General features: G+C 34.6%; 1 protein-coding gene across 4 annotated transcripts in view; it reads right to left on the bottom strand.

Annotated features, from left to right (window-relative positions):
* The window catches only part of TNKS (tankyrase), a 193,974-nt gene that overhangs the window by 67,231 nt on the left and 114,360 nt on the right, over positions 1 to 12,383 (bottom strand). For all 4 annotated transcript variants that reach the window (XR_013525585.1, XR_013525586.1, XR_613140.5 and 1 more), the window contains exons 6-8: positions 4,262 to 4,356; positions 2,766 to 2,832; positions 2,031 to 2,217 (exon numbers count right to left, since the gene is read on the bottom strand). Coding sequence is in view for 1 of the 4 variants with exons in the window: in XM_002756912.6 (XP_002756958.2) it covers positions 2,031 to 2,217; positions 2,766 to 2,832; positions 4,262 to 4,356 (349 nt within the window). In the remaining 3 variants the exon portion in view is untranslated. The remainder of the gene's footprint in view (positions 1 to 2,030; positions 2,218 to 2,765; positions 2,833 to 4,261; positions 4,357 to 12,383) is intronic.

Here is a 12,383-nt window from a genome sequence, read left to right as displayed (position 1 = left end):
CCTGTCTGACAAGAAAAAGGAAAAGAAAACAACAACAAAAACAAGAAATAACAGGAAAAAAACGTGTGTAATAAAATGTTATAACCATGGGCATAATAAAAATACTGTGTTTGTTTCCTATATAGTTTTCCTTAAACGAATTATGTAATTGTGAAAGGCTAGTAGAAAGAAGTAGACATGAAAATAAAAACAGCAGTTAGAGAAGGTCCAATTTTGTCAAATCCTTCTTTAGACAATTCCTTAGCAGACTCTTAGTTAACAAAACAAAGGAAATACTGAGAAAGTTGGAAAGAACTTTTAGCAGGCAACTGCTCCCTTCATTAAACTACACAAGTAGGTTAAATTTTAATGTCTTCACAGGAATAAGATCAGCAAAATACAATGTAAAAACTTATAATAATCATAATTTGCAAAATGGCTAAAAAAAATCAAATGATGACATACGGATAAAGCTGAGCCAGTATATAATCTAAGAAAGGAAATCAGAAAAGGATAAATTAATACACTTTGATTTGAGTCAAACTAAAGTCAATAAACTTGTTGGGCACATACTACATGCCATGCACTGGGTTAGGCTATGGGTAGGTAGATTAGGGCCCAAACATACATATCATCATACATTTTTATTAGGTAAAAAGGAATTGTACAGGGGCTAGGACAAAGAAAAGTAAAACCAAAGGTCTTTCTCAGAGTCAAAATTTCTCTAAGAAGATAGAATATACAAACAGAAAAGCGAACTATATAAGGCAAGATAACATAAGGCAAGGGACACCTGCATAGAAGCAAGTAAATGAACTTCTGAGAGAATTCATTATGAGGACATCTGCCCAGTTACAATCTGGCTTTTACTGGCCCATAATCTAGTAGATGTCACCTGTTTGAATAACAAAGTAAGTTTAAATTTCCACTTAAACAAGATCAAAACTGTGGAGAACTCTTTCTGTTTTAATATAAACTAGTTTAAAATTTGTTTAAACATAAATAATGCTAGCATCATTTTAACTATCTCTTTTCCTTAAGTGATAACTTAGCAAAGATTTTTTTTTCAGGTATAATCTGATTATTGGAGTTCTGGAAGTAAGACAGAATATAGAGCCTAGACTAAGTTAAACATTGGTAGGTGACACCTAGCTTAATTTAAACCTGAAATGCCCACATGGAGAACTAAATATATCTCAGTATTTGATGTGATACCATATATATGTGGTATCTGGAATGAGATTCTAGAGTAGAAAAAGGATTTTAGACAAGGATTAGGAAATGTGAATAGAGTGTGGCCTTTACTTAATACTGTATCAATATTGGTTTATTAACTGTGACAAATGGATTATATTCATGGAAAATGTTAATAACAGGGAAACTGGGTATGGAGTATATGAGAACTGGTTACTATCTTCATACATTTTCTGTGTATCTTAAACTATGCTAAACCAAAAAGTTTATTTAAGAAACATCTTCAAGTATATATAACGGTAATAAATTCAGAAGACGACCTCAACCAAATTATTTTTAAAGTCTCACTTAAATATGGGCAAGTGATTATACTTGGGTCATAATACACATGACAAATAAAAATATGATTGTGCAACCTTGCAGGGCTTGGGACGTAGTAAGGGTTCAATAACTTAGGTATCTATTACTGTCAATGGCACAAGAATATAAGTCCCATAAGCTCAGAGCTTTTTTAACGGTTTGTTCACTGCTATATTTCTAGTGCCTGCCACATAGTAAGCATTCAATAAATGGATGCTGATTGACTCACCCTCATTAGCCTTCAAAATCCAAAAAAGGAGCCTCAACACATGAATTAAAACTAGGCTTGTATAAACACAACATACACAAAAAGTGTGTGTATATAATATTCCCATGGAATTAATGAAGAAAAGTATACAATTAGAAATGAGGATTATGAATTAGTGCACTTATAAGAATAAAAGGTTATTATTTAAGTTAGATAAAACTCAACAGAAATTAAAGATTCCAGTTGCGATTCCAACATGCTATAATGATTTTGGGATATAAATACGTACAAGTCAGTCTCTCCCTGAGCTCCGGAGTTGGAGCCATATCCACAGCACTTTTGCCATGGCAGTTGACTAATGTAGGATCGGCGCCGTGGCTAAGTAACAAAGAGCAGACTTCTACACGGTTCTTGGAAGCAGCCTCATGCAGTGGAGTAAACTGCCAGAGATCCATGGCATTAACACAAGCTCCATGCTGAATTGAGAAAAAAATGTTTTAGATTAGTAGTCATTTCGCTGGATCAAATAAAACTCAAAAGACATTTATTTCTCTGTACATTTCAGTAATAATTTTTTTAAATAAATGTTTTAATTTCTTTAATATCACCTTTCAAAAACAGCTAAAATTAAATTCAGTGCTTTAAAAATTTTAAGGCAATGGTAACATTTTTAAAAAATTATTTTATTCTCTTAAAATCTAAAAAAACAAGTCTGGGCAACATGGCAAAACCTCATCTCTACAAAAAACACAAAAATTAGCTGTGTGTGGTGGCACACCTCTGTAATCCCAGCTATTGGGGAGGCTGAGGTGGGGGAATCACTTGAGCTTGGGAGGTTGAGGCTGCAGTGGGATGTGATTGTGCCACTGCACTCCAGCCTGGATGACAGGGCAAGACCATGTCTCAAAACAAACCAACAAACAATCTAAAAAAACTAAAAAAACTTTCATGAGGCAAAAAATATGGAAAGTCATGATAAGTTAAAAACAAAAGAACAATGCTCAATATTCTGAATTTCTCTTACCTTTAGCAGCAGTTCTGTGACTTCATAATGTCCATATGAACATGCATTATGAAGAGGCACAAGTCCACTAAATGAAAAGAAACAAATTAAAATACTTAAATTTCAAACAACTTGTAGTTTTTTTAAACCATGAAGTACCAAGAAAAAAATCCAATAAATCCCAATATGATTATACTTTAAAATCAATTATTTAATAAGACAATTCAAAGCATAGCTTATTTTCACACCTTTTGCATTCATCTTATTTTTTGTATATAATCCTTAAAGATAATGAAAAAAATACCACATAAAAGAAGAACATTTTGGTGAAAGGAAGATCATATGCTAATTGACAAATGCATGCATTATATATTAAGTATTTATAAGAAATAAATGTTAATTGGTAGTGAATTGAAATATTCCACCATTTTAAATTCACTTTTATGGTAATTTTTAGCAAAAGAATCAAATATCCAAACTATTATAACTCACATATGGAATTATTCTAAATAAGCCAAAACCCCCCTTTTTTGTGGTGTACGTCTCTTGATGACTCATCTATTGTACGCCCATCTGTTTTCAGACATTCACAAGGAAATAGAGATGTACAGGAGCATCAGGTATTTATGCCCCTATACTACCGGGACGCCATTCACATATGGCACAAAACACCTGGTGCAGGCAAGAGAAACAGCACCAGAAAAAGCAGATTTGAAATGAAAGAATTATTCTGATAAGTGTCTCAAGTATTAAGCTCCTTTTTATGTTTCTTGACTTGAGGAGGGGCAAAGTGAAAAAACTCTCCTCTAGGGCATCTCTTTTTTATGTTGTCAATCACAAGACTGTAACATAATCTACCTTACCTGGGTAGTAGGGTCAACTATCTTTTGGATCTTAAAGTGGGACAATGAGAAATGTTAGTCCATTATACAGGACAGCAAGCCCAAAGTTCATATATCCCTAGAGACTTTACAGGAAACTGATACAAAGTTTTCAAAAATTCACCTATTGGTAAAATAAATGACATAACTGCTTTCTTGGTTCCCACTCATACCCCTCTCACATCAACCTTATAGGTTTTCTCAGTTTAGATGTCCAAGATTTTATCAGAAAAAAATATTTGATATTGTATATTTATAATTTAGGTTTATCAATAAAAAATGATCCTTTACTATCTGCTGAATCTGAGAGCTATGAGATTGGATTTTCATAATTTTCAATTTGTTTTATTTATCTAAAATGCAATTTAAGAGTTGAAAAACAATAACTGCAATAGAGACACACATTTCAACTTCAAGTAACAGTACTGTGATAAAATTAAACTGATTTGGGAAATTATTATGAGTATCCTTAATTAAGTAGGTATATGAAAAAAAGCCTGAAATTAGAGTTGTGAACATTCTTAAAATGTTATATAAGCCACAACAAATAGGATATATCACTTTGTCTAGAGCTTTAAAAGTTTAGAGTATCAGACAAAAAAAAACCATTGAAAGGAAGTATACTGATAGACCTACCCTTTGTCTTTTGCATGAACATCAGCACCATGCTGAAGAAGCAGCTGAACTATTCGAACTCTGTTGTAGCCCGCTGCTAGATGTAAAGGAGTCGACTAGAAAAGAAAAAGAAAAACACATCCTCTCTTCAGGTAAAAATAAATCCTTGCTTTGCCATTTCAGATTTAAACACAATGAAAGTCGACACAAAAATACTGTGTTAAAATGCCAAAAATTCACATTTCATAACTTAATGAGAGATAATTCACTGTCCTCAGGAGTCAATTCTAACATTAGTGCCATCCATCTATTTCGCTTACTTGTTTTTCAAGGCAATTAGTAATCAAACCTTACCCTACCTATTCTACATGATTTCCTATTTCTTTCCAACATGAAACATTCTCACTGTACTAAGAAGACACACCATGGCTCATGTTTCCTATAAGTGGAAACACTCTTCCTTATCCTACTTAAATCCTGTCCTCCTTTCAAGTTCTAACTTTTAAATTCCAATTCTACCAGAAAACCTTATCTAAAGATCAAGCTCTCAAAATGTATTTAACAGGAAAGATTGAAAAACATCCCTTAAAAACAATTTGAACAAACTTTAGTGGAAACAAAAAGGACAATGGACCTTATTAATTCTGTATGGCTGGCCAGTAATGGTTAAAACGAATTTACTATGCTGGGTGTGATGAAATATACCAAGGTGGTATTTAATTCTTCTGTTTTATGTACCACATACGCAGTATAAATATAAGAGAAGAATATAGTCTCTTCCCAGCTAATTTCTGCCACATTATAATTTGAGTCAAGTTATTAGAAGGTTCTTGGCTAAAATGTAGTATGGTAATTAAAATAATCAAACTTCTCCTCACCTTTTTTTAAAGACATAACTTCATTTTAATTAAAAACTTCTCTGCAACCATAGCAATTTTCCACCTTTGCTAATTTAAAGTTTAAATACCATAACAGTTTTTTCATACAGGTTCTAATATATTTTAATGCATTCCCTTTCATTTTTCCTGTCTTCTATTTGGGGTCTTGGGATTTAATAAGATTCTTAATTTATTTCTTCACCTATTCCAAATGTGAAGATACAAAAGAATTACTAAATATTATACTATCTATTACTGCTTTCAAGATATTTCATACATTTTTACATATTCTGTCAGTCTCTAAGTTTAGAAAAGATTTTGAACAATGCACAGCATCAATGAGGAGACCATTTAGATTAGAAGAGTCCTGAATAAGAAGTCAGGAAACCTGATTACATTCCCGATCTTAGGAAACCCAGTGAAAGTCATGGTACTCATGTGTCTCAGCTTCTTCATGTGTAAAATAGAGATTAAAAACACTCATCCTTGCTATCTGAAAAACTTGTGAAAATACAGTATACTTTCATATACTGGTGGTTAACTGTAGTCTGAAAATATTAGGTGGAAAATTTCAGAAATAAACAATTCGTAAGTTTTAAGCTGAACACCACCCTAAGCAGCCTGATGAAATTCCCTCTTGGATAGGAATCATCCCTTCCTCCAGCATATCCATGCGGAAGATGCTACCTATTAGTTACTTAGTAGCCATCTCAGTTATAAGATCAAAAAGCCATATATAGGATTTGGTACTATCTGAGGCTTCAGGCATTTACTGGGCTCTTGAAATATATCCCCTGAAGATAAGGGAAAACTATTGGAAAGTTTTCTGCCACATGGAAACGTGTTTTTTGTTTTGTTTTGTTGAGATGGTGTCTTGCTCTGCTACCCAGGCTGCAGTGCAGTGGCTCGATCTCAGCTCACTGCAACCTCCACCTCCCAGCTTCAGGCGATTTTCCTGTTTCAGACTCCGAGTAGCAGGGATTACAGGAATATACTACCAGGCCCAGCTAATGTTTGTATTTTTAATAGAGATGGGGGTTCACCATGGTGGCCAGGCTGGTCTGGAACTCCTGAACTCAAATGATCCATCCGCCTCCAGCTTCCAAAGTGCTAGGATTACAGGAGTAAGCCATAGAGCTTTTTAAAAATGTAAAATGCCATACAAAAAGGCAATTAAAATTTTTGTATCAACAAACATGTCCAGCTAAGTGTCTGCTTTCAGATATGTTACTGCAAATGATACTTTCAGGGACTATCAACTTACTTTCAGGACTCCTATTTCACCTTCATTTCAGAAAAACATTTTTGCTGGATAATGGAGTTTAGTTAACTTTTTTCCTTCCTTTAGGGGTGTTGTACCACTCTCCTCTGTCGTGCTTGGTTTCAAGATTAGAAGTCTGTTATCTTTATGTTTGTTCCTCTGCACATGTGTTTCTTCCCCTCTGGATACTTTAATATTTTCTCTTTATCACTGACTTTAAGCAATTTGATTATAATGTGCCTTGGTATATTGTGTGTGTGTGTGTGTGTGTGTGTGTACGCACATATGCATGCATGCCCACAATTGGAGCTTGCTGTGCTTCTTAGACCTTTATAGTTTTCAATAAATTCGGAAAAATTTTAGCTATTATTTCATCAAATATTTTTTCTGCTCCCTCTCCGATTATTCTCACCACTAGGGACTTCAATTACACAAATATTGAGTTAATTTTTCAAGGCTTGCTTTTAGGCTTTGGTAGGCAGGGCCAGAGCAGCTTTGAGTGTAGGACAAATTTTCCCCTACTACTGAGGCATTACCCTTTTACGCTATTCGGTGCATTTTAAGGGTTTTTTTTTTAACTCTGGCTAGTGGCCACAGAAACTATTTCAGAGTCTGTGTGAATTCCTAGGCTTGTTATCTCTAATCCTTCTGTGTGGTTCTTTGTTAATCAGAACTTAGCTGAAGACTGTAAAGGGACCCTATGTGGATCTCCTTTCCTGGCCCACTGCCTTGCTAATTCTCACCACCTTAGTCTCCCCAAACTCGCAGTTTCATCTCCTCAGCTCAAGGAGACCATCGGGTTCCTCCTGGTTTTCCTCTCCTTGTGTTAAGGCCTGGAAATTCTTTGGGGGCAGTAAGCTGGAGCTGTTACCCTCTCTCGGGAATAATTATCATGTACTGCCTGATGCTCAATGTCTGAAAACCACTGTTTCATATATTTTGTCTATTTTTCTTAGAGTTTCAGGAAGCAAGGTAAATCTAGCCCCTCTTACTCTATCTTGGCCCACTTTCATGACTGAATTGGACTTTATATTGAAGTCTGAAAACTTCCTCTACAGACAATGACTGCTTTGGAGGACTGGTCAGTAAGTCAGCAAGCTGGTATAGCACGTAGCTAATATTTAATATTACTTAAAAAGGGTCACATTTTTCTTGCTTATGAACAAGAAGATTCTCCTATTTCATATCATCTTTTACACAATGTACCTTGTATAAAATTGATTCAATAACTTTCATTTCTTATTCCTAAAAATGAACGAAGTTCCCAAATGAATACGTATGAAAACCTGCCATTTATTTAAAAGGGCAAAACATGAAAAAAATTTAACTAGTCTACCTTTGCCTACCAGATGAGAAAAAAAAATTTAATTAGTTTTCAGATTCTAAAAAATCATTTAATTGTAAGATTAACAATGCTATGAAAATGGTAATATATTTAGTTTTTAACAACTGAAATTTATGTAACTCAAATAAATTAGAAGGCTCTGTAATTAAGACAGAAAGTGACACGAAGTCTGAAACAAAGTGGCTGTGAAAAAATGGAGTTGAGGGGTGAGTTATCAAAAACTATTAAGAAGCAGAATTGATAGAATCTGACAAGTGACTGATTTAGCTAGTGAGAGACATAGTAGTTTCTAGTTTGGAAATGTCAATGACAGAAGAACAAAAGAAAAAAAAAAAGAAGGGAGTGGAGGGGAAAGGAGGAGAGCCCAGAGGGAAATAATTTGAGGTCTGGGTTTACTGAATTTAAAGTGATATGATACCCCAGTGGTAATGGCAGAGAGAGAATGTTACATATATGGGACTAGAATTCAGAAGAGGCTAAGGCAAAAAAAAAACACAAAACAAACAAAAAACTGGTCATCACTGGCATTCACCTAAAATATCTGAATTTCTACCACGTATCTGACACCATGTTAAGTGCTAGGGATAGCACTGCAAATATGGAAAGCAAAATCAATATTTTGCCTTATGGATCTTCTTCTTCCTCAAAATCACACAAAATGTGATTCTTTAAAGGAAATACATATAAATGAAATCTTTATTCAGAAGGACAAAAGATGAGGAAACAGAAGTCTACATTTTGAGGAGTCAAGTCACTAGAGAAAGCAGCCAGTACAATATAAATGCTGTGGATGTGGACAAACCCCATGGAAGGGGAGTTCAGGACACCCAGGAAGGCTGGAGGATGCTCATCTAGACCATTCTAGAGGCAAGCAGAGGGAAACAGGGTCAGGAAAGATTCTCAGAAAAAACACTTTCCAAGCTGAGACTCTGGATAAACAGAATCACTAATGCAAAAGAATAAGAAACTTTATTCCAGGTTGTGTGAAGAATCCATGTTAATATTCAGTGGACGAGGCATATTTGAGAAACTTAAGAAAAATTCAGTGGCTAAGTGTAGTGTATAAGATTGGGAGAGCCTAAGAATAATGAGAAATCACTGAAAGACTTGAAGCAGAAAATTACTTAAGATTAGAGTCTTCGAAAGATCACTTTAGTTACTACATGGAGAATAAAATTGAGAGCAAGCAAACTCTATGGCAGGAAGGCCTGAACAGAAGGGTACACGACTAATCCAAGTCAGAAATAATGACACTGTCAGCAAAGTGGCAGCAGCATCTAAGTAGGAGTAGCTGAGCTATGAGAGTGGTGAATTCACACGAAGAGTGAGTGCAGAACAAGCTGGGTGAGACTTTCCAAGTCATCATTCCCATGTGAATGCTAATCCTGCAACTTATATAGCTTCACTAGAAGGCACACAAAATTAAATCAGATAAATGTAATAAATTTGAGAAAATGGCAGACTGCAAAGGGAAAAAGAACATACAAATTGAGAAAAAAAGGATGATTTGAGCAATCTCATGCTACGAAAAGCCCTGAGGTTTTTCAAACTTTGGGAAAAAAGGAATTTACAACTGCTATTTACCAAATGCTGTCTCCTGAAGCAAGGCAAAAAATACCACATACCCTTGGATTAAACTTCGTGAATGGTTACCACATAATGCTAAATTTATATCTCAACTGCCAAATGGCAAGGCAATGGTAAAAGTAATTTTCTAATTGCTAGGATAATCAACAATATAATTTCTGTTTTAGATGAATAAGGCAGCCCCATTTGTAAAATACTCATACACATTACTAGATAATTTGATGATGGTTTTAAACTAGTAAACCCATTTAGGACACCCACATACACAGGACAGCAGTCATTGCCAGTTTGTACACCTCTGTTTTATTCTAAAAACAGATGTTTCTGTTAGGAACATTTTACAAGACAAACATGTAAAGTGGTAAATTACGGAACAAATGCAAATACAAAAACTATCTAAATATTATTCTGCTGTTAGAGATATGTTATCACTGGTATTTTCACGTTATAAGATGTTAACAGAAAAAAAAAATTCTTATTTAAGGAGCTCCCATAAATCAAAGATCTCTTCTTGGATTCAGGCTATAAGAAAAACAAACTTGAATTTGTCCATCTTTGCCTTTTATGATATAGATTTGCAGTGCAGTATAAAGCACTTAAGGTAGTTTTAACTTTTTTTATACAACCATACATATAAGGTATAGCTAAAATAGTGACAACTGAAAAGCCTTTTGCGAAGTTGTGGTTTCAACTTAAGTCCAGGAAGCACAATATGAGAAAATGAATAAAGGCTTTCAAGTCTTGGTTTTGCTTTCTGGCTTTGGAAATTTTACTAGGTATTTGTGTTAATTTTTTAATGTCTCTCAGTCTTGGCTTCCAATATTTGTGAAGTGGGAATTGTAATCCCTATCACCCAGGAATGTCTTACAGATTAAAGGTAGGTACAAAGCACATGTAGTTTTTATCACACTGGAAAAATGCAACAAATAAAAAATTTAAAATAAATAAATAAAAATAAAAAAAGAAGAAAAAACTCAACAAATAATAGTTATTATTTATCATCATCTTATTAAGTAGTTTGTATACTTGAGATGTTTCTTTTTCTTTCTTTTTTTTTTTTTCTCATTCTAAAAATCAACTTTTAGATACAGGGGCCATGTGCAGGTTTGTTACATGGGTGTAGTGCACCCAGGTAGTGGGCAGAGTACCCGATGGGCAGTTTTTTCTTTAACCTGCACCACCCGCCTTTAGTAGTCCGCAATGTCTATTGTTCCCATGTTTACGTCCATGTGTGCTCAATGTTTAGCTTCCACTTATAAGTGAGAACATGCGGTAGTTTTCTGTTCCTACATTAATTCGTTTGGATTCATGGCCTTTGGCTCCATTCATATTGCTGCAAAGGGCATGAATTTCATTCTTTTTTAGGGTTGTGTGGTATTCCATGGTGTATATGTACCACATTTTCTTTACCCAATCCACCACTGATAGGCACCTAGGTTGATTCCATGTCTTTTCCATTGTGAATAGCATGGCAATGAACATACAAACTCCATGTGTCTTTATGTGACAGGCACCTAGGTTGATTCCATGTCTTTTCCATTGTGAATAGCATGGCAATGAACATACAAACTCCATGTGTCTTTATGGTATAATCTATTTTCCTTTGTGTATATATCCAGTAATGGGATTGCTGGGCCTAATGGTAGCTCTAAGTTGAGAAATTCCCAAATTGCATCCCACAGTGTACAAGCATTACTCTTTCTCTGCAACTCTGCCAGTATCTATTGTTTTCTCACTTTTTAATAACAGCCATTCTAAGTGGTGTGAGATGGAATCTCATTGTGGTTTATTAGAGTTGTATTTCTCTGATGATTAGTAATGATGAACATTTTTTTCATATGTTTGTTGGCTGGTCGTATGTCTTATTTTGAAAAGTGTCTGTTCATGTCCTTTGCCTATTTTTTGATGGGGTTGTTTATTGCTTTGAATTAAGTTCCTTTTATATTCTGGATATTAGGCCTTTGTCAGATGCATAGTTTATGAATATTTTGTCCCATTCTGCAGACTGTCTGTTTACTCTGCTGGTAGTTTCTTCTGTTGTGCAGAAGCTCTTTAATTAGGTTCAACTTGTCAATTTTAATTTTTATTTCAGCTGCTTTTAGAGACTTAGCCAAAAATTCTTGCCAAGGCTGATGCTGAGGACAGTATTTACTAGATTTTTCTCTAGAATTTGTATAGTTTTAGGTTTTATAATTAAATATGTAATCCATCTTGAGTTAACTTTTGTATATGATAAAAGGTAAGGATCCCATTTCATTCTTCTGCATGTGGCTAGCCAGTTATCCCAGCACCATTTATTGAATAGGGAGTCCTTTCTCCATTACTTGTTTTTGTTGAATTTGTCAAAGATCAGATGATTGTTAGGTATGTGACTTTATTTCTGAGCTTTCTATTCCATTCCATTGGTCTATGTGTCTGTTTTTATACCACTGCCATGCTATTTTCTTTAGTGGCCTGACAGTATTGTTTGAATTTGGATAGTGTGATGCCTCTGGCTGTTATTGCTTAGGACCACTTGGGCTATTTGGGCTCTTCTTTGGTTCAATTTGATTTTTAGAATAGTTTTTTTCTAATTGTTTGAAGAATGATGTTCATTGTTGGATAGGAATAGCATTGAACCTGTAAACTGCTTTGGGCAGCATGCCCATTTTAGTGATATTGATTCTTCCCATCCATGAACATGGGATATTTTTCCATTTGTTTGTTTCCATTGCTTATATCATCTCTGATTTCTTTCAGCAGTATTTTATGGTTTTCCTTGTAGAGGTCCTTCATCTCTCTGGATAGCTATATCCCCAGGTATTTCATTTTCTTTGTGGCTACTGAAAATGTGATTGCGCTCTTGATTCGACTCTCAGCCTGGATGCTGTTGATGTATAGAAATGCTACTCATTTTTGTACATAGATTTTATATACTAAAACCTTGCTAGAATTGTTTATCAGTTTCAGCAGCCTTTTGGTGGAGTCTTTAGGTTTTTTAAAACTTAGAATAAAATCATAGTAACAGTGAAGAGAGGTGGTTTGACTTGATTTTTTTTTTTTTTTTTTCCTATTTGGATGGCTTTTATTTCT

This window comes from Callithrix jacchus, chromosome 13 (genome assembly GCF_049354715.1).
Source record: "Callithrix jacchus isolate 240 chromosome 13, calJac240_pri, whole genome shotgun sequence".
Taxonomy (NCBI): Eukaryota; Metazoa; Chordata; class Mammalia; order Primates; family Cebidae; genus Callithrix; species Callithrix jacchus.
This window is presented reverse-complemented; position numbering and strand designations above follow the sequence as displayed.